Consider the following 24,227-nt stretch of genomic DNA (forward strand, 5'->3'; position numbering starts at 1 on the left):
GCTGAAAAACTCCGAGTGGTATATGTACTTGTATTGCTAGCGAATAATGTGAATCTATGGATTTACACCATTTTCGAAAGATAGATCAAAAAAATTGTCGCTTGTAGCAATTTGGTATAAAAAGTAACCACTAAGTACTTTGTGGGAGGGGAGAATGAAACAAGTTAGAAATCCTTTGTTGTATATCACTTATAATTTCAGGATAAATCTTTAATGTAAGATCAAATGTATAGAAATTCTAAAGTAACACTTGCTTACAGTCAAGATCATCTACCTAGACAGCGGTCACATCAAATATATACACGCTGACAATTATTGTTTGTAGCATAAATATGTAAGATCATTTTGAGGTCTTGGTAACGTATGTAGGTACGTATTTATGACCTTGACTGTACTCACTAATAATTATTGCACTCAGTGCAGATGTACCTACACTCGTCAGTAACTGTTTTCATATGCTTTAATTATTAATATTATTATAATATCACATAATTAAACACCGTGTGTACCACAGATATGTACGGTTATTTGTTACTCTTATTTCATATAGGTATGTTTTAATTATTATAGTTTAATGATATCAAATTGAAAATAAAATATCATTTTCTCCAAACAACAAACCGGTAAAAACCTTAAAACTACAAACACACCGGTAAAAGCCTAAAACATTGTATTTAAAGTATACCTACTTAAATTGTGTCGGCAATAAATAAAGATCCAAAAGTTGGAAGCAGGCTTTAAACGGTCTGTGAGACCACGGTTTCAATTTTAATGTATGGCAATTGAAACACAAATATAAGCACCAGTCGACAAATTATAAACGTACTAAATCGCGTATGGCAGGTAAGTAGTCGAAGGAACCACCTTGTATCATCCCTAAAATTTTTGCCCAGTTTCGACAAAATTCTTATTAGATAACGTTTCATAAGTTACCTATTAAAACTTCAACTATAACGTGTGCAATAAACAACATTGCTTCTTAACTTATTAGTATTCAGTGCATCGTGTACCTACTACAGAATGCTTTTCAAGACGCACAAAAAGTTTCTAATGCCCACAGTTCCGTTACAATTAACTACTATTGCAATTGTAGAGTTGTTAGGTTTGTTAGCAATTGGTTTCGTCTTTAATTCTGCTGTAACGTTGGTTCTGCTGTTCTGGTCGAGCCACGGTGTCCAAACGTAGTTGAAGTTTGCTGGGTCAGCCTGAGATTGTATGTTACTCGGGCCGCGTCTTAGCTGTTGAGCCCATAACGCTCTCAGCCGACTTGTGAGTAAGGCAGCTATGTTGTTCGCTCGCAGCCACAAGTCGTGGCTCTCTGTGGGGTCTCGGACGACATTGTACAGGCAACCTCGAGCTGAAAAGATTTGGAACATTTGTTTGAGTCATGTGACTGGCGAAAGTGATTGCGCGTGTCACAACCGTTTGCGACATTGCTCAGCGTTTTGGAACATGATATACAGGTTGTCCGGAATAACGATGTAGAAACTTCAGGATGTGATATACTGGAGTATTTGGAATATGTTGAAGTCTAAATGCCTTAGTCTAATGTGTGATAGTTTTTTTTACCGATTTTTCTATTTTTTTAACCGTAGCAAAATTACACCTTAAAAAATTTATTGAAAAGGAACAATTAAATCGTACTTTATACGTAACATATAATATATTGTATATGTTACCCTTTTGTAAGCTACACAAAACATTAAAAAAAATTGTAAGGTTGTTAAAAAAATACTTAGGATTTTAACCTACCTAATTACAAACAAATACTACAACATACTTTTTATTTAGCTGACAGGGCAATATTTTTAATCGGGTCAACAATCATTAAATTGCGAAGTTAACATTCAAAATAAAAAGTTAGTTTTCAATCAAGTTTTTCGTGTCAATTTATGATACAGTTAAAATAATTTTGAAAAAGGGGTTCAAACTCTTTCTAATAGGTACAGTCACCAGCACCAATATCTGACACAACAAGCGTGCATAAATATCTGATACGACTCTATTTCAAGGGCCGGAAGAACGTGTCAGATATTTTTGCACGCTCCGCGGTGGCAGATATTAATGCTGGTGACTGTACCTATTCCAGTGTTTCACTTTCCGGACACCCTATATACCTAGTGCTATCCACGAAAACGCCTGATTTTGTCAAAATTAGACATTAATGACATTGCAATAAGAACCACGGCACGCGTCATCGTGAATGACTCTAGCTATATAGGCGTACGGAGTTTCTTTAGCTAAGCGATCTTTTGTTAGGTAGGTACGACCTTTGAAAGATTTTGAAACGTACACCTGTATTGTAATCATTCTATATTTGACTACAGCCAGCGAACTACTAAGAGCCATCTATGTTCTATGTTTTTTTCATTAGAGAAAAGGCTAATCTTGTTTGATTTGTTTTTTTATTAAACACTTTTTTAAATTTGGAACTGTAACTGATTAAATAGTACTAACATAAACGATTACATACATTCCATTGTTACCTACTAGCGTTATATTTCATTCTGTAAAAAGAAAGGTCGAGATCGTTTGCTTTATTTTCTAATGATGAAAAAAAGTAAAACAGAATCCAAAAACTAAAAAAATAACAAAAAAAATTGGAACCGACTACAAAACCCTTGAAAATATTTTTTCATCACACTTGCTCGTAAACAGTGTCGAAACATGCAGGCAACCTTGGTTGCAACCCCCCAAATAAAACCCTCGACCTTAATGTGCTTGTCATGAAACCCGTGGTCGGTAAATTAGTCATTGCGCGTACACATTTTCTTGTCATGAAGCCCAAGGTCGGTAAATGAGTCAGTGCCCGTTCTGAAGCTGCGCGCGCTGCTGCAGGACCGCATGCACACGCGGCTCAGGCACATGCTGAGGGAGGGGGAGGGCGACGCTGCCAAGAGCGCAGCCTAAGGTATCGCCAATATTTGGAACAATTATATTTTTTCTTTTATATATAATTTTACTCGCAAATGTGATGAAAAACATTGTATGTCGCACGGGCGGTACTAGAATTATGAACATCGACTCATTAAAGCCCTCAGTCTTCGACTTCGGGCTTCTAATAGACTCTCGTTCGTAATTCCTTATTTACCGCCCTTAAGACACAATGTACTATTCTAGGTACGTACTAGCTCGAAGTCGGTGACTCAGCACGAGCCAGCAAGGAGTGGGACAATAGTCGTCTACCTCTTTTACATATTATGGGTTTCAATCCCTCCTGCTGGGTCGTGCTGAGTCACCTACTTCGAGCTAGTACGTACCTAGAAAAATATTTTCAAGGGTTTTGTAGTCGGTTCCATTTTTTTGTTATATTTTTTTAATTCTTTGGAGTCTTTTTTACTTTTTTGTATTTTTTTTATTATTTCTCACTTTTTATTGATTTGTAGCCAAAGTACATCTCACAACGATTCCATTAAGCCCAAACACGACTTAGTTGCTTTGTTTTATAACAGAGTTCCGTTGCCTACCTTCTGGCTTCAGCATCAGATCAGTTCGAAAGAATCATTAACTTAAAGCTTCTTCTTAGTCGCTTATCTGGGTATATACCTAGATGATTAATATTAATCATGATCGTTTATAAACGAGCGAGCATTACTTAGCTTTGATGAGTTCCATTGGTCATCACGGTCTTCTTCATCAGGTCCAGGTTACCAAGTGATACTTTCTGAATGTAAATGCTCATCTTGATGCTAAAAATGCTGTGTTGCTATAGGTGTGCTTATAAAATTTGAGGTTTGCCCTCGATTTCCCTAGGATCCCATCATCAGATTTTGACTTGGTGACAATGGGACCACCTCGACCCTTTCGATTAAAACAATAATTTTGAAAATCGGTCCACAATTGACTGAGTAATCGGTGAACTGAACATACATTAAAAAAAAATACAAACATTGGAACATAAAACCTCCTCCTTTTTTGAAGTCGGTTAAAAAAGCGATATGTACCTAGTTATCCAGAACATAATTTACTACCGTGATAATTTCAATGTCTGCCACATGTTCACGATTAAATAATGAGCCAAGGTGAAGGTGGGGTGAACTTTATCCATTTTCTTTTAGTAAGTACATATAACAAACATGCATCAGAACTTTATACAGGTCAAAGATTTACACACACGGAGCTCGTCAGTCTTTTAAAACAAACATTAATTATCTTGTATCAGTAATATTTAGGTAAAAAAAAAGTATACTTACTAGGAGATGGCAGACATGGCTGCACATCCCTAACAGTATCTTGCTGTACTACGGCCGTAGCTCTTCTTATGGTCTGCACCTCATCAGGATCCAAATACATCCCTAAAGTTGCAAGGGCCTTTGCAGCATCACATGTTTTTAAAGTAGGAAAATATTCCGGTGGTGAACACTTGTTAGCTAAAAACTCCGCTCCATAATAACCGTTACTCACACCAGTAACATTTCCCACAACAATCTTATAATCCCCCGCTCTATATGCTGCGTATACGTTAGTAAGGCTATCTTCAATAGTTAGAAGAAGTTCTCTGCGATTAGATTCTCCGTCTTGAACAATAGAATCCCACTGATTTACTCCGTCAATCTCAGTGCCAACTACTCCTCCAGCAGCCGCAATCAAAGTTGGCATCCAATCAGTAATATGCATGAGCCCTTGCCAAACTCTGGGTCTAAATGACGAATGCCATATAAAAGCCGGTACTCTCACACCTCCTTCCCACGGCGTGTTTTTTTTACCCCTAAAAGGCAAATTGATGCCCCAATTATTGTACTGTCCTGTGGTTGGTGCACCGTTGTCAGATGCGAAAACTATGATAGTGTCATCAAGAATATTTTTATCGGCTAAAGCCTTCACGACCTGACCAATGCTCTGATCCAAATGAGTGACCATTTCTGAAACGACGAAATTTCGCAATTAAAAACACTTAATTATAGCAAAATGAACTGCACCTTCGACCAAAGATACAAAAAGACTAAAGTTTGTTCATCGTCATAAAATATTTAGTTACAATTAATTGTTCTCCTGTTATTTAAAACTATCATTTATGCTTTTCAATAATTGAATTGCATAATTGGCTCTTCTCGACTCCATAAAAGTTAAGAACCGGATCCTTCCCGATTCTCATTCGTAAATTCTCATTGATAAATTTTAAGTGAGTATGTGATGCCATCTCTATTTACTCCGACAATAAAAACAGAGACGGCATCGTAGATATTTGTTACATAGAACCTATCAATGAGTCATGAAACAGGGGTAAGCTATCGTGAGTTTAATTTTCAGTTATTATTACCTATATTAAGAACTTTTCGGTGTTTTCAAAATCCACGTATAGACACTAAAGAACAAATTATTGAAATATTATGAAGAATAAGATTTACCATGTTTTTACTGGGCAATTTTTATATGGGACCCCATAAACGGCCACTCTTTAGGCTACAAAAACTATATAAAACACACAATTACACTTATTGAAGACTTGTTATACTCACCAGCATATAGTCTTCTGTCAGGACTGGCAATGTGTCCGTTCTTCACAGAGGAGTAGAGTGGGGGCTGCAGAGACGCGCCTGGATTCCCGGCGTGGGGCGCGTTGTGTGCAAGGTGTAGGAACAGCGGCTGGGATGTGTTGTGGCTATTAATCACTGAAATGTTCCACAGGTATTGTTTAGCATTTGTACTTAAGACTAGACTGCGCCTTCCATAATTCCTATCCCATAAGAATTCAATAAAATACATCACACAGGGAGTCTGATAGGTGCAACTATTAAAGACATCTTATTTGTATCTCATTTTTTATCCGATTAACAACCTTTTGGTTTCATTCTTTACACTTCAACAGCGCAAATACCACCACAATGCTACAAAGCTAGCGATCAGGACTAAGGTTATGGTGAAATCTGACTGTAACAGAATTTAAAATGATATTTTTTTATCTCAATTCAGAAATTGTTTGCCTAATATTTATTTGTATTATGATTCATCAATCGTCAACTATTAATAAACAGTGGAAAAGACTATCAAAACATTTGAAACGACTCTTCTTATCAAAGTTCTAAAAATTAGCGATTAGTCCCATGTTGGGCGCCATTTAGATGAAAAATCTAAACTTAGGAATTAATCGTGATTAAAACCATATTTGTTTACTTACCTCTTAACGCTCTTTCCGTAAGTGCATCTACAACGTACCGGGTTTCACTTTCTTGTGGAATCTCGTTATCAAAAAGATCTAAACCAAACATCGTCCTTCCATTCGGCCACTGAAAAATTTAAATTGGCTCTAGGTATTTACTTTTAATAACAGACAACACGTAGATTGAATTTTTAGACCAAAACACTTAAAAGTAGATGAGAGATAAATTACAAATAGTACCTAATCATTTAATATAATAATAATACCATAATGACCATAATGGTCATTTAATATAATTTTAGTATTGTTTTAGGTATAAAATGCCCTTAGGCATAAAACAGTTGCATAAGATTTTTTTCTACTAAAGATAATCATAATGTACCTATGCAAAATTATAACTGAAATAATAGTAAACAGAGATAAGTTACTAACGTCATCCACTTTGAAATACGTATAATAGTCGATACCACCGCCTCGTAGGCCATAGTGAGAATCATAACCTCTGTTGGTGGGCAGGTATTCTCGCCGTGACATGCCGACATGCCACTTGCCTATGAGATGCGTCGCGTATCCCAAGTCTTTCATGTAGGACGGCAGCAGGCGCTCCGTAAGTGGTATACCGCGATCCTCAGAATTGTAAAGGGGCAAGCCGTGCATCCCTGGAATTGAAAATTCATAAATTAGGTAAAATGTTATAGCAAAAAGTTTAGACTTCAGCTTTCATGCTTTTATTAGATTTATCGTCTTATTTGAGCATACCATTTAGGTACATTATCGTTATATAGTGGCGGGTAAGCCGCTAAACATTGTCGCATCATTTGTCAGATGACTTAATTGATGTACCTTCAGTCTGAATCAGATATAATCAGTCGAAGAATTCCAAAAGACCCTAAACCTCCACTTATTATATTGGCAGTAGAGTCGTGAGTGTAGGTCTACAATTGTTTATCTATTTCTGTTAGGTACATGACTGTACCTATATATATATATATATATACCGGAATTTCAGAAGAGAAGGCATAGTGTGGCTCTCAGAAACTTCCATTTTAATATGGTCGGCAATCGCAATTCCTTCATTTCGAGGCCGTGGGGTAAGACGACATTCCTTTGTGATACACGGTGCTCCGCACGAAAGAGAGGTTTTGCCTGCGACCCCGTGCCTTCTTGAACTCAGAAAGCCAACTATTGTTGGTAATGGGTTTGGTTGAAACAGTCTATCAAAGGATGCCAAAAGATAACTTTGCTTTTTCCTGATCTAAGGCAAAGATCGGCGCTAGCTACATCAATCATATATTACCTAGTCTCATAGGATATTTCCCGGTGAGAAGCGCGGTTCGCGCTGGGGTGCAGATGGCTTCAGAGTAGTACTGCTGCAAAATGACCCCCTGGTATGCCAAATTGTCGATGTTGGGCGTCAGTATCTGGTCCGAGCCGTGGAAGGACACGTCGTTCCAACCCTGGAAAGTACCGAAAGAAACTTAGAGAAATTTAATTAACCTTGTGTAAGTTTTTCATCAGGTATCTTCTTTTTATAATTGTTTCAAATACAGAAGCTTTTGTACATAATTTATTTTAGTAAAATGTACCTCGTCTAATATATTAAACCATAAAATATTTCTTCTCGTTTGTTTGTTGCGTTTACCAAAATGAGTTTTTGAAACAGATAAGTACAAGTATTATTTATTATGAAAGCAAAACTATAATTCTTTTACGACTTTTGCCTAGTTACTTTCATTATTATTAAAGACGTATTGTCTAAAAATATTTCTTTTTAAGAAATCAGCAAATATAATTCAATTGAAATCAAACAGATGATCAATTTCTTGCTTGTGTGATGTTTTTTTTTAAGATTCAATTAAAATATTTTAATTGTAATAGGCCGATCGTAAAATCCGTCAAATCACGAAATTCCTAGGCGTATCGTGAAATGGTGACATTTCATCAATTCGCTAAGGGACATCCGCCATATCGTTAAAAACTCAACATTTAACGATTTGCCTAGTGACGTTTAGGCAAATCATGAAATTCGTAGGCACATCATGAAACGCCGCCATTTCATGATTTGGCCAGTTTAGGCAGATCATGAAATTCCTAGGTATATCATGAAACGCCGCCATATCGGTACTGGTACTTCGCCAGCCGCTACCGCCATTTCATTTTCATTTCATGATATGCCTAGGAATTTCGTGATCTGGCGGATTTTACGATCGGCCGCCGACATATATAAGTATAATGTAAGTATGTAAAATGTAGGCTAAAATGTTACCTAATTTAACCATTATGTTTTCAGAATAAACTGTTAAGCGTTGATGTTACTTTTATAGCATGTAAACTATTAGTAATCAGCGACAACGTAGATTTCGGTTAATAAGAACGTTGTCCGATTGAAAATTGCTACAGCAAGTGGGGACCTTCATTATATTGTCCCCCATTCCTTCCTGTTGTTTTTGTGGCGAATAGTAAGAATAGTTCACATGACTTCATAATTGTCGCTTCTTTTGTCATACAGTACAGCATGTGCCTATAATAGGCATATAACGAGCATGTCGAATGAAGAATAATAATATGTTTATGATATTTTAACACAAAAAGAAGACGTCATTCGGCATCGTACGAGTGGTTCGTTCAAAAAAACAACTGATATTTAGGAAATGAAGCTGCATGGATAACTGCAATGTGTTAATCTTAATATTATTGTCAGTCTTTGTTGGATAGGTACAGTCAAGGAAACTGATTCACGTACAGTGCAAAAATATGCTTCCATTCGAATCACTCAAAAATATGTTACCACGGCCATATCACGTCAGAATAAGAGTCGGTGGTACATATTTTTGAAATGGCGTTGAATTAAGTTAATATTTTTACAACCTTTGTACTACTGTCAGGTTGACATCCCATACATCTGGCAAAAAAATCATAGCGAAATTAGTTATGAAAAGGTTAAACTCTGGTACGTGATTCAGTTTCCTCGACTGTAGACATACTTAACAATTTATAATGAAACTAGCTTTTACCCGCAGCTTCGCACGCGTAAACTATTCGGTCTGGTAGTTGCATGCTATTTTTTATCCCGTGGGAATATCGGGGTAAAAAATAGCCTATGTGTTATTCCAGAGGTCCAGCTACCTACATACCAAATTTCATGGCTCTAAGCCCAGTGGTTGTTATTTCGAGATTTTATCCCTAGGTATCCCGTGGTAATATCGGGTCATAAAGTCGCCTATGTGTTATTCCAGACGTCCAACTACGAGTATCTACATACCAAATTAGCTGGATCCATGCTACTGCCGTATTATCATGCCTCCCGCTTAAAACAGCCCCGAACCCGCATGAGCAAAATTTTGCTGCATGCAGTTAGGTTGAAGGCCCCCTCAATAAATTTTGTTATATGTATAGAGCCCATCTACGAGAACCTATGCTGGTTCATGTGTTTCGTGTGGTTTCTTGGTCCACACCTGAATGGCTCGACCGGGCATCGTACCCTTAGCTGTTCAGACTGCCGATCATTGGTGCACCAGCACAAATTGTTTCATCAAGGAGCTTAGATGGCGCCGGCGTAAGTAGATAGCGACTGTGATTTTCCAGAATCTTTGACTATACAGGGCATACTTTGATGCATTCGGTCATTCTTGAATTTGTTGTATGTACAAGTAAGTATTCGATTAAGGAATAATTATTATTTTTGAACTAACTACAACCTTTTACCCTGCTCATCCGCAACCGAACTTCCGCTTGGCTTGCTCTGTTGGCAGCAAAGGAGCAAGGAAAATGGTGGTAGGTAGCTCAATGTCTATAATCAATTATTTATCGTTTATATTATCTTACATACAAAACAAAATATGAGAACCTACCACCATTTAAGTATAAAAAGCATGAATTAAGTATGTCCGATAGTAAATAATTAATATAACAAATAATAATAATAAATGTATTTATTGACCATAAAAAATAAATTCAACAATACAAGAGAAGCAGTGATCCCCACACGGCACAGCCTGTGTCGTGGTGTCCAGATCTTAGAGAACTAATTAATTTTCTATCTGAATGAACTAATTTTAGAACTAACGAGTTTGCAGTTTCGCACTGAGCAGCTGAGATTAGCAAGACTGCGCGCGCGCTCATTATTGAGTAACGCAACGAGCAACACGCAACGCATCAATTAACGCAACATCGCAATAATAACACTTCTCATTGTTCTTGACTTTGTACATACGTATGTTTGTACAACCGCAATACTAAACTTCGGAATATCCTAAATGCTTTTTGCCTAAATGCACGGATTGGTTTAGCTTTACAGTCTGTTCAATATAGCACTGGACAGAAGGAAATAGGCTCTTTGTAGTGCACGCTTTAGGAAGTCATTTAATAAATTGCATTTTTTTAGTATATACGTTCTAAACTAAATTCTAATTAAAATATCGAAGACGTCAATATTAGTTTCAGTTATTCATTAACTAACTGTTGCCCGCGACTGTAGAATTCGTTTATTGCTATCCCGCGGGAACTATGTCCTTTCCCGGGATTTGTACTATACGTATACCGAATTTCAACTAAATCGGTTGAGCGGTTAAGACGTGAAAGGGTAGGTAACAAACAAACATACAGACTTACAAACATTCGCAGTTATAATTAATATTAGTGAGATTAACTTTGCTATTTTTCATATCATAATTTAAAAATAATAAAAAAAAAACTATATTGTTGAAAACATAAACGTCTTCATATAAAAGACCTAAAGAGGCAGCGGTAAAGAACATTCTGCAAGAAACAGAACGTTTATAATATTGTTAACTCAAGAAATATTCTGTACATTATTTATAGTTTTTAATCGCCAGTTTGGATCAAAATGTGATGACCTTTAATCATATACGAATAATTAACTTTTCACAACTAAAGCACTACATCAAATACGGTATTTGACTATTTTGTATATTTTTTATAAATCAAAACTACACAATGCCTGTTATCGAATAGAAAAACAATTTTTAAGCTACCTTTACAAATAACAAAGTTATAAAGGTTTGAAATTCAAGATTAGGCAGAGAAAGACATACTGGCGTGTGACGTCACACGCTAGTACCGCCATACTTGCTGCATAGAGAAAAGCGTTTGGGAAAGAGACAGGTATATAGATTTTTCAAAAATCACTATAAATCCAATTTTCAACAGATTTGAATTTTCTCTTCGCCAAACACTATCTGTATATCTATATTTTCATAATAATATTCAGATATGGCAAAATCAGGAGTTGTCAAATACCGTATTCGATGAAATTTGGAATGGAAAAAAGCTTGAACTTGATAGGAGTAACTACGAGTAGAATATTTTTAAACAGGAATTGAGAGCGGATGAGTCCTCGAAACACAGGTTATTAAACTATGTATAAATATAAATCGAATTAATATTATGTAGCAAATTACATAATATTAATTCGATTAATCTACTGACAAAGTAAACAAAATTATGACTTCATCTAATTACTTATTTTATTCATCATCATCATCATCTTCATTATTACGACTTCACAAAAAAATTTTAGAACACCTTCTGTGACCTTCTAGAGTCCAATGTTATCCTGAATGGACTATTTATATTTATAAATTCATATTAGTATTCGTATTTTCGTACATTTATTTATTTATATTAAAACTTAAACTCAATTCAGTACTGCTATTTAGACACTGCTCTTTCTGTTGTATTTCGCTTCTCACTTGCAAGTTATTTTTACGTTTATGTTTTGTGATTGTCATATAGATTCACTGAAAATCAGTGTCGTTGCACTATCTGCGGCGACACATGCTAACTGGACTGCTTTTTGAGACCACAGTCAACACTGTAATAGGCATTAACATACTTACCTACTATTACCTAAATTAAACAGTATTTTTACTGGATAGTTTATGTTTCCAATTTTTGACAAGATTTCCAAGTAAATCTTGAAACACTATACTTAATTACATGTATTATAAAATGTTGTTTATAGTAGGCTATTGCTAATCTGTTGTAAAATACACATAAATACACACACACACTCACGCACACACACACACACACACACACACACACACACACACACACACACACACACACACACACACACACCACACACACACACACACATTTTTTCTGTATAAATATGGCAATTTGTTGCTATGGAGGAGCGGGGCGTCCTAATACAAGTATTTTATACTTAACAGGAAGTCCCCACCTATTGATTATGTACACTAATTTATGGTGAAATAAATATTTATTTCATTTCATTTTTTTCATTACCTACTATTATCCGTGTTCAGCGTCCATATATATGGACGCTGAACACCCTGTATATAGTCCTTGTTTGAGCGATACATAACGCCACCTGTGCAATCTAGAACTAACTCGAATCCACAGCTCGAATCACTCACATGATAGCAGGTTAAGCGACATAGTTCAACAGGTCAGCTAGATGGCGCTGTGGAATGACATTTGGCGTCCAGCAGGGTTACTATGAAACTAGAAACTCGAAGTTCGTGTCGTGCGGTCCCTCTGACACTTATACTATTTAATACGAGAGCGAGAGGGATCGCACGACACGAACTTCGAGTTACGAGTTTCGTAGTAGCACAGCAGATGCTGAAAGTTTTTGGGTTATCTGTTAGCCATTTTGGCGATACTTATAACGCGATATTATAGCGCTTTCGGCCGCGCCGGCGATTGCTCGCGCTGTGATTGGCTAAAGCTCACGGATCGCCACCGCGCGTTTTAATGAATATTTTGCAATTTTGTATTTAAATTGGGTTAGTGTGGTTGTGGTGTGGTTGGTTCTTTGTAAAAATATACATATTCCCGTAGGCATAATAGAATATCTAATCTTTTCCAGTTCTTTCTTATGGTTAATCTTAACCATATTGTTCTGCGACGGTGCCACATGTCCTTATTAAAGTTATTAATACATAAATTACATTGACAAGCAATTAAAATAACACGCAAGAAAATGAAATGTATTGAGCACTCATTGACATATATTGTGCGTTAGTACATATATATCGATGTGAGCGCTAGACCCTCCCCCTGGCGGACGGTGTGAAGAGTAGTTTTTTTAGTATAAATTTTTTATCGCTTTTGTCGCCGAGCAAAAAACATAACCCTCCTTCGGGCAGTCGTGTGAAAACAATTGCAAAAATTGTTTAAATAGATAAATTGCTGCACGTAATCGACCTTACTTTATCTGTATAAATAATAATATGTATATACCTACTTTAGATTAAACTCATCAACCACGGAATAGAAAAAAAACCGGCCAAGAGCGTGTCGGACACGCCCAAAATAGGGTTCCGTAGCCATTACGAAAAAAATAAGTAATATTTTTCTAAGGATTTCGTAGTTTATACGGAATCTTCCAAGTTTAGGTATATTTTATACCTTAGGCTGCTATTAACTCTTAAACTACTAATAATTTTCAAGCAAACATAGCCGTTATAGTTTTTCTTGTAAGTTTGATATACTTACTACCACTGCGAATTTTTCTCAATTTTTCCACCCACCGGTTTAGATTTTAGAGGGGGACGCCGTATTTTAATGAAAATTTGCACTTTAAAGTTGAATATTTCGCAAAAAAACACTGAATCGAAAAATCATCTCAAAAAACCCCTAATGGTTTTAAAAGACCTATCCAACGATACCCCACACTATAGGGTTGGATGAGAAAAAAAAACAACCCCACTTTACGTCTGTGGGAGGTACCCTAAAAAAAATGTTTTTTGAATTTTGTATTGTACTATTTTGTCGGCTTAGTTTATATATATATTCGTGCAAAATTACAGCTTTCTAGCATTGATAGTCCCTGAGCTAAGCCGCGGACGGACGGACAGACAGACAGACATGGCGCAACTATAAGGGTTCCGTTTTTGCCATTTTGGCTCCGGAACCCACAGACACACAGAACAGACAGACAGACAGACAGACAGACAGACAGACAGACAGACAGACAGACAGACAGACAGACGGACGGACGGACGGACGGACGGACGGACGGACGGACGGATGGACGAAAGGACGGACGGACAGACAAACAGACAGACAGACAGACAGACATGGCGAAACTATAAGGGTTCCGTTTTTGCCATTTTGGCTCCGGAACCCTAAAAACAAAGGAAATATCATAAGTACCGCTTTGTACCGAAACCACAGCATAATTAAAACTTTACGACAACGGTGCATCGTTGAAATTCAATCGGTGGTATTAATGGAAATTGCATACAATGTGCTCAAACCTAGCGTAAAGTAGCAGAAATATAATTGACAGGTATTTATAAAAAAAAATAGGTAGTCATCATCATCACCTCTAAAATATTGCATTGTAAAATGAATTAACAAATTAAAATTGAAAAACAAAACTAACAAGCAATACTCAGTCGTATTTTATTTGTAATATTTAAATCTGTTAATTAATCACACAATGCCTGTAAGTATAATATAAAACAAAATAAAGGTAACTAAAACTACATACACACTAAAATTATAAATAAAAAAGTTGCCTTAAATCACTGCCAGGTGGTAGGGTGCCCAGAAGGCTGGCAGCATTACCACGCTGTATGGCAATGCTTAATCTTTGTGCTAAGAAATAGCCAGCCCTCTGGTCACCCGAAGCCGTAATCAATTTGGACGACAATGAAACTTATGGATCAGCGCGTCTCATTGACATACCATGCACTCTTATTTACCTATTCTATTTTATCTATTTTTTGTGGGATGTTTTGTATTCCTACTCGCAAGGCTTCTGGTAGTCCAGTAGTAAGATAAAAGTTTGTGGTTCAGTAATATGGACCTTCGCAAAGCTCGTAAAACCTGATCAATCAAAGCAAATCAGCCAGTAGGTATCTAAGCGAACAAAACATAAATTGAATAAAAAAAAACGTAGACACATAAAAACATCTAAAAACCTGCCAAGCCCGAAATTTAGGTATTGAGATTTTTTAAATTGTTTTTTTTTCACAGAAACCGTCATAGTGACATCGCATTACTAAGCTTTGTCAAGGAATTATGTAACTTAGGTATATACAGTCACCAGCATTAATATCTGCCACAGCGGAGTGTGCAAAAATATCTGACACGTCGTTCCGGCCCTAAAAATAGAGTCGTATCAGATATTTATGCACGCTTGTTGTGTCAGATATTGGTGCTGAAGACTGCACTGTACCGTGTCAATGATGAGTCTATAGAATGAAATTAAAGTACTGCAGACATATGACTATAGACTATTTATAGGTCTCCGGATTCCAACTAAAGAACGCTATTGTTATTTAACACCTTCCCTATCCGGGGTCATGAATATATTTTTTTGAAGTCCGTGTATATATGGGTTCACAACTTCAAACTGTCGTCCCCAAAGTGGAAGCGCACTTGGACGTGTGACTTTGTCAAATATTTTTTATGGGCAGTGAACGTGTTAATAGTCACAATCGTAACGTAAATGTAACCGGTACTTACCATGTCATCGACTAATATAAAAACAACGTGTGGAGGCCGGGTTTCTGCGCCAATGGTCCCCAGCACCAGCAGCATCCAACATCGTCGCCTGTAGAATCGAAAGATTTATTTAGAAATATTACAACACAATAAATAACGATTGAACTAAAACACACCTTTGTCCAAAAGAAACGTCTTTGCCTTATCATTTCCATAACTTGATTCCAAGATACAAAAAAAAGAATGTCTGCTAGCAAAAAGTTTGCGAGTTTTTGTAACCGAGCAATCTTTTTAATCGAACAGACCCATTTATCACACATAGTTTGTAGACTAGTCGTCCTTCGAAAGTTATCTCAAGGACAGGGGAGTCGTTCGGTATACCAAAGTTACTTTAAAGTAGTTTTTATTATATGTAGGAATTATCTAATGAGGTGATAAATAAAACATAATACAGCAACTAGCTTGAGAAACAAGACCTTGAACTTGAACCGTCGCTATCAAAGCTACATTTTGTTCTCAATGCAGTTTCAATCGGAGAAATTGATATTATTATTTGTCCTAACAATGACATTGCAACATTAAAGTGATATTTTCACAATTCAATTTAGGGTATCTTTGGTGCTTTTTGTGCAACGAAGTTGTTAAGTTTGTGCTACTTTTGACCATTTGCGGTTAGGTACATCTGTGGTTCATGTCGTTGCGTAAATGGATGTCTAATACTAAAATGATTTATGTCACAACTTATGACAAAGAATGTAAGTGTGAGTACTCAAACAGATTTACAGTTTCCAGATCCAGATCACTTGTCACGATAAAATAATAGTTTTTTTTTATATTGACAGAAACTTAGAAGTCTAGTTTAAAGGTGTGTAAAAAAGTTACGTCTGACAAATATTTAAAATATTCAAATCCTTTAAGTAGAACAAGGAGCAAAGTGAGAAGCACTAGATACGAACAAATAACACCACTGGGTACTTTTAAAATGAGTTGATACCTATCGCGGATAGAGTCGTTTCTATCCACGATACACATATTTTTGAATGTTTCGTTACTATATGATTCATCGATACGATACCAACTAATTATAAAAGTACCTACGCTTCTAGTTGACGTACATTATGGCAAGTATTTTTTTTTTCAATCCAGAACTCGCCTCTCGTGACAACTCGTGATTTTACAGCACATGAAATAATAAAATTATAAAAACAAAACCGTACAGCTATAGGACTAAAGGAAAGTGTCAAGTTTGCATAGGTACAAAATTGTATGTATACACAATGATTTTGTAATCGGTGTTCAGGTGCCCATTTTTCTAATTTAGTTACAGATAGCGGTCAAGTTTATGTCGCAGGTGAATACATGGAACAAACATTTTCTTTTAATTAAAATATTTTTATTTCAAAAATAACTTTTACTTGAAACTGTTTGTCATTCTGCTGCTGGTATAGTCTAAGAACTTACAACCTCTTAAAGAGTCTCCTCCTAAAGAGACCTCTTATAAGTAATAAAAAGATGCCATTGCCAAAGTTATGAATTCACATTTATTGACCTAAGATACATGGGGAATCCCCATAGGTTTCTACTTCATCTCAATAATTAATGTAGAATGACCATGTATCCAATGGTTATTGGTTTTAACAACATCATTAGTTGTAAATAATTAAATTGTAAACTAATCGCGTAAGGATCGCGGAGGAGGAGGAGGAAACTCTATTTTAGCCAGTTATTAATATTTTTCAACTCCTGATCACCGATTAAAAAATCAGCGCGCATAAACTTGATACTCATTTATCCTTAATGTGAGACTGTGACATTAGCCTTTCTCAGACCAGTCAATTTTTATTTGTAACAGATTTCTAAGTTTTAATAATATAAGCATTATATTTAAGCATTGATTTTTAAACTTTTTCGAGAAGTTAAAGCAAAATAATACTGCAGATATTATTGACTGACTCACACTTGGTTTCTTCCAGATCGTTAAATTTCATGTGCACCTGTGTTTTATTATTAGTAAAAACAAAATGGCAACAAAAATCATTATTTTTATGAAATAAATATTCAATTACATTTTATGGAAACGCCTCCATAAAAGTAATTAATGTAACATCAGGAAACATACCCAATTTTCAATTAAATGTACCTACACTTCAATCAATAATATAACTTTTATGCAAACAACTGTTGAATTAGGAATTTAAAATTCAAACTTACCAATTTAAATTAAATAACGTTATCATATTCACACTAAAGCTTAATCACTGCACTGTTCATTTAAGTGTCTTTCAAATTTAATTTGCTACTCTTTGAAATTAAAAAAAGATTTTACTTCGCTTTAAAAAAGGCTTTTTTTCAGTGGTAAGAATTCTGCACTGCGCGCTCCGCTGCGCGCCAACGTCCGTGTGACACAAACTTCTGAAGCCAGAGAAGGCCGTATTCACTGGTGGCGTACAATGGTATAAAGTGTGTAGGTACATTTTAACGTAACTTAATAATAATAAACAATCGCTTTGCGGGTTACAATTTGCATCCAAATTAGTATTGAATTAAAAGATCTGATAAAAAATGTCGTTAGTACGATTATATAAAGGTCAGGTGCATTTATAAAACTACGTAGTTTATATTTCCATAAAAAGTAATGAAATAATCATTTAGAGCACAATCGTAGAAATTAACAAGACTTCGTATTCATTTTAGTTTGATAAAAAAACAATCTTTTGCAAAAAAAAGAACGCAAGCAAACAAGTGAGTCGACTGCAAGTGACTACCGACCGACGTTGCTAATGTGGCTTACAAGTGTTACTTTTCCTTGGCCCAGTGGGGATAACAGGAAGGCTTAATTATTCGGATTTTGATTATTCAGTTAGTGAATTGGCTGTTACTGGGCCAGTGAACCCTCGGTTTCATTTGCGTGTACCATCAGGTGAGATAGACGTCAATCGCTAGCTAGTTATAAATTAAAAAAAATCTGCGTAATGAATTGAGACATTGTGAAGTCCAGCAATATTTAATAATAGAGCAAGTAGTAAAACTTAATGTAAAATAAAGTGTACCCCCTCTCACTGTTCCTTATACACACTATTTTATATATAATTAATTAATAACAGCATTGTTAAAATTAAATCTTCAGAAGTGAGAAATTCGCGTTTCTACAAGGAAAACATATCAGCTCAAACCAATATACGCCAAGATTTGCCCTTGAATTAGCCGACACGCTACTCATGACAATTAACGTTTACCTAGTTACCTTCGACCATCGATACTACAATTTTAATCCAATACCTATATCTTTCTATTTTGCCTTTTCATTGCAACTGTGTAAAGGCCTCTCCTTTCTCTATGTCTAAGTAAGTCGACAAGAGCTTTTCAGATCAAAACCACAAAACTAAGAAACAAAGAAATTTAGTCACTTATGTATTTCATTCCAGAACCAATGTAGTCACTTTTTCCTCTCCTACTAAATAATATTATTCTTTTATCACCATATTCCCACAAAATCGGAATACATTTCCAAAATCTCTACCGGTTGGCTTAGAAACATGAAAAATGTTTTTATGCAACAATTGGGATGCACCAAAAAAAATAACCTATAGTTTTTATCTTATTTTTGGAAAGAATAAGATATTTTAAGATACATTTTCATTGATTTTGAATTTGGATGAGTATTTATTTTTTTATACATTTTTTACGAAATACGCTGGATGACGTCACAGTGAGACAGCCACATTCCATTGCCTGGAAAAATTCAGGTCGTACATAACATAATCTGTGGCATTACAATTTGACAATAATTCAAGCACGGTTTAGGGTCCTAAATGAACCATGACAAATAGTTTTATTTTATTTCTCTTCTTTTAGCTTCGATTATTCCTTTGTTTATTTAATGGTGTGATAGTAAATAGATATCTTTATAAAAATCTGATATTTAAATTCTTTTGTATTTACTTGTAACATAGTAATTTAATAATTTAATTTGTAAAAATACATTGGAAATACTCGTATACATTTCGGACTACGATAAATGACAACTGTTTAAGGCCAGTTGCGCATCATGTGATTAAAGTTCTATCTTTGTCATTCTTTGCTATTATAAGCAGGACAGGAACATTTCAAACTGTCAATTTGCTTAAGAGTGTAGACCTGCTTTGTAACTGCCTTTGTGACGAGATACTCCAGGGGTCAAATGAGGGTCATTACTTAAATTTTGTTTATTTAAATCAGTTTATCACATTTTTGGAATCTGATTTCTGAAAACGCTTCACGAAGCCTATTTCTCCAAATGGTTTTCGATTTATTATATGTTGTCAAAAATTGGGACATCCCAATTATGAAGATCACGAATTTTTGGGAACTGTCATGAAAATTTTAGCAAGATCGTTGAATTTCAATTCAAATTCCAGATAACAGTTAACGTGAGCAAATCCACTTACCAGTGGCTTACTCTATTTATATTTTGAAAATAAGGGCAGAATGCTAGTGCAAGCAACAGCTACATGTTTGTAAGGTACCTAAGGACCATGTAATTCTTGTGTCTTTGTGAAATTCCTCTCTAGTGTACCGAATCTACAGATGTAGAAAATAATGTAGCGCCATCGTATTTTGTCGGAAAAATTCGTATTATCTTGCTTTGTTAACTAGTTTATAGTCCATTCAGGATAACATTGGACTCTAGGAGGTCATAGAAGAAGGGGTTCTAAACATTTTTTGTGGAGTTGTAATAATAATGATGATAATGATGATGAATAAAAGAAGTAATTAGACGAAGTCATCATTTTGTTTACTTTGTAAGTACCTAGATGATTAATACGTAATGAACTTACAATAAAACACAATATTAATATGTAATTTTGTGATTATTTATACATTAATAGGTAATAATCAAAGGTAATTTGCTACATAATATTAACTCGATTTATTATATAATTTAATAACTGTGTTTTGGCTCTCATTCCCTGTTAAAAATATTCTACTCGTAGTTTCTGCTATGAAGTTCAAGCTTTTTTCCACTCCAAATTTCATTAAATTTGGTGCAATGCTTTAGTTATAAAAAGTTAACTATTAGATCCAAACTGGCGATTAAAAACTATAAAATAATTTATAGAATACTTCTTGAGTTAAAGATATTATAAACGTTCCGTTTCTTGCAGAATGTTCTTTACCACTGCCTCTTTAGGTATTTTATAGGAAGACGTTTCTGTTTTTAACAAAATAGGAAAAGTTTTTTTATTCTTTTTAAATTATGATTTGAAAAATAGCAAAGTTAATCTCATAAAATTGATTATAATTACGAAATTTTGTAAGTCTGTAGGTTTGTTTGTTATCTACCTCTTCACGTCTTAACTGCTGAACCGATTTGGGTAAAATTCGGTATACAGATAGTACAAGTCCCGGGGAAGGACATATAGACTAGTTTTTATCCCGGAAACTTGAATAGTTCTCGCGGGATAGTAACAAACGAAGTCAACGTGAACGGAGTCGCAGGCAACAGTTAGTTAATGAATAATTGATACTAATATTGACGTCTTTGATATTTTAATTAGAATTCAGTTTAGACTGTATACCAAAAAAATGCAATTTATTAAATGACTTCCTAAAGCGTGCATTATAAAGAGCCTATTTTCCTTCTGTCCATTCCTATATTGAACAGACTGTAGTCAAGTTTACTGAAGCTAACTGAGAAAGCAAGATAAATAGGTATACTTACCATCAGGAGACCCACTTGCTCGTTTGCCATCCAGTGGAATAAAAAAAATACTTACTTTTCCAACAAAATACATATGATATACGATGAAAAACCATTATTCACAAGATCTAGATCTGTACCTATTGTATGATTGCTTATAATATAGTATTATATTTGTGATATAGTGTAGCGTGGGGTGCAGCATGAGCATGACCCTCACTAAGAATAAACGACGAGGTAGAAGGCCAGGCTTAAAGGGGCAAGCAAAGCAGTCACCCAGGGCCACGTGTTATTCATCTAGGTAACATGTCTTATATGTATTTCGTTTGATAATATTCAATAAAAAAATATATTTATATATTAATATTTAAAAAAATACAATTAATCATTTATCGCATCTTTAAACCGCATCACGGTTTGTATCGCTGCTGCATTCCGCAATAGTTATAAATAACAATATTGATGCTGACTCTAATTTACATATTGTACTAACACGTCTACAAATTATTATAACATACTTAATCGCAAAAACCCACAATTCAGACACAAAAACTCCGTACCTACATCGCACACCATCGCACGGGCCGGCTGGCCGTATCTATATGGTCTCTCTATCTATGATCTATATCTATATCTATATCCACAATCAGGGGGTCCCTTCGACACCTATAATTTTATTGTTTATATTTTCTATAGTCAGAGCTTGGTACCCATATTATTTTTGGTCATAATAATCAATAGTCATAATCGTTGTTAGGTATAACGCGAAATAAATATAATGATTAAGTAGAATAATGTTACATGCCATACAAGACAAAAGTCATAAAATTGATCAGCGTAATATCAAAAGGCATACCCTTTACTTTTCATAAATATTGTAGGTCATATTTTTATATTTACTATTATTATTATTCATTCCATTTTATTCTCTAATGTTTTAAAGGAATAATTTTAAATTATGTACAAGTGGTTGGTTTAAATTTACAAATATTATCCGCAACAGGCTCTCAAATCTGTTTGTCTGATATTATCTTCGATATTATACCCGTTTTCTAATCACATACTTTGCAAAAAGGAATAGTTTGTCTTGTTTTTGGTCGTGCGTTTACATTGACATTACCCAAAGTCAAGACGCCAGACTCCGTAGGTATAAAAAAATATTACGACCAAACGGACTTCGCGGACAAGGGCAACCAATCTTCGACCAACGACCACTCTGTCAAGAGTATTACGACTAATAAGAAGAAAAAACGAAAACACTGCAAAAACATTTAAAGCTAAGCATTTATAGTCAAAATACAACACACAGGACTTATCCTTATCACGCTAAAAACACGAGTAATATTTACATAGACGTTTCGACCACATTGCAGTGGCCGTGGTCACGAGTAGGTAGTCTACTGCAATGTGGTCGAAACGTCGAGGTAAATATTACTCGTGTGTTTAGCGTTATAAATCTGTGTTGTATTTTGACTATGAGTGAAAATCACGAAAGTTTAATAAAACGTTAAATACGACAAGCATAAATATTAAATACAAAGATGCAAAAACAGTGAAGCGCCAAACTATTATTCATTAATGCCACAAACGTCATATAAACAAGTGGACTTAACATTTTAGTCAAATCTGCGTTACCAAAATTAACACATAAACAATTTACTCACACATGCAGAAAAATCAGGTCAGAATTTAGGTTTCACGGTATTTTTAAAGGTAAAACTGTAAACTCATGTCATGTACCATATTAGTTATTCTTGTGCGTCAAAATATATTTTAACACTGCTATATACCACATCTATAGGTACTTAGTATTAAATGAGCAACGATTTAGTTGTAAAGAAAAATCAAAAAAATTGCGACTAATTCTACTTAGTGACTAAACAATCGCTCTTTTCGTGATCGAATATGCAGTAGGTCTCGAGTACTGCCTTTTCGCAACGTAACGTTTGGCAACCTGTTTCATTTCGCAACTTTTCATTTCCCAAACTCTAAAACTGTAAATATTTCAGGATTTGTTTCATGGCCATCGTGTAGAACCCTTTAGGTTAGGTTAGTTTTATAAAAATCCTGAAATATTTACAGTTTCAGAAATATTAAACTGTTGGGAAATTAAAAGTTGCGAAATGAAACAGGTTGCTAAACGTTATTCGCCGAAACATTAGTAAACCAGAAGGGCTATAATACTTCTCTTAAGTTATTATTTCGTTGATAGATTGCTTAATATTAGCCTAAATAGATTAGTTCTAAGAAAGTTATCAAATGAAATTTAAGATAAAAATGAAAAGTGTATATATAATAAATACCACCAATCAGATATCAGGTGGTAGGGTGATATCTGCCGACAAGCAGGTGGGGGGGCGGGGTGGTGGATGCAGAATGGATCGTCAGGCGTGGAGGAATGGAGAGGAAGACTATGTCCGAATACGAACGAACTGAAGGCTGCTATGGATGAATGGATGAATATTAAAATAACGATGTATTGAACTATTGAAAAGAAAACAAACTAATGAATAAAATAATATTATTTATTTTCGAAACAACCATTTTTTTTCAACAATTTATTTTCAAATCATTGGTTGTGATGTGATTTGTTTAGCAATATGTTGTTTCTTATATCTATGTTAAACTGTACAAACTGTATGTTTTTCCTCAAAGTGTTTCGAGCAAGGACTTTGGTTTGCAATTACCACATTTCATATTTCTCATCCAAATTTCTCTGTTTTTCGTCCTTGGGAAATCTGCAAGAAAACAATTAGAATTAATTATTATTTAGGCAGCTAACTCCACTGTCGTGTGATTTTGTACAAAGCTTGGTAATTTTTCCTCTTTAACAAAATAAAATCAAGTCATGTTTATTTAGAAAGACACATTAGTTGCTTAATAATACACTGCATGTGATCCTGAGTCCGGCCCACAAAACGGCCGGTATATGAAATGTCAAACAACCAACGTCGAACCAAAATTAATGAAAAAAATCATGATATTACTGTTCCCACATCG

At 35.1% G+C, this 24,227-nt stretch overlaps 2 protein-coding genes across 2 annotated transcripts in view; one reads left to right on the forward strand and one right to left on the reverse strand.

Annotated features, from left to right (window-relative positions):
• LOC141427538 (RNA-binding motif protein, X-linked 2) overlaps positions 1 to 24,227 on the forward strand; it is a 219,289-nt gene that overhangs the window by 120,124 nt on the left and 74,938 nt on the right. The gene's annotated exons all lie outside the window — the stretch shown is intronic.
• Positions 172 to 18,136, reverse strand: LOC141427520 (arylsulfatase B-like). The gene is made up of 8 exons (XM_074087042.1): positions 17,759 to 18,136; positions 15,569 to 15,656; positions 7,398 to 7,557; positions 6,533 to 6,759; positions 6,119 to 6,227; positions 5,460 to 5,612; positions 4,194 to 4,862; positions 172 to 1,357 (listed from the first exon to the last, which is right to left on the reverse strand). The coding sequence occupies exons 1-8, from the start codon at positions 17,782 to 17,784 to the stop codon at positions 1,014 to 1,016; spliced, it is 1,776 nt and encodes a 591-aa protein (XP_073943143.1). The 5' UTR covers positions 17,785 to 18,136; the 3' UTR covers positions 172 to 1,013.

Source organism: Choristoneura fumiferana, chromosome 4 (genome assembly GCF_025370935.1).
Source record: "Choristoneura fumiferana chromosome 4, NRCan_CFum_1, whole genome shotgun sequence".
In the NCBI taxonomy this organism is placed as follows: domain Eukaryota; kingdom Metazoa; phylum Arthropoda; class Insecta; order Lepidoptera; family Tortricidae; genus Choristoneura; species Choristoneura fumiferana.

Excerpts from the sequence above, each read along its gene's own strand:
- LOC141427520 (XM_074087042.1), bottom strand. The coding sequence starts at position 17,784 with ATGATAACGTTATTTAATTTAAATTG. Across the intron at positions 6,760-7,397 it reads GAAATATCCTATGAGACTAG|GGATGCACGGCTTGCCCCTT; the intron begins GTAATATATGAT and ends TTTCAATTCCAG. Across the intron at positions 1,358-4,193 it reads GCCATGTCTGCCATCTCCTA|CTCGAGGTTGCCTGTACAAT; the intron begins GTAAGTATACTT and ends AAATCTTTTCAG.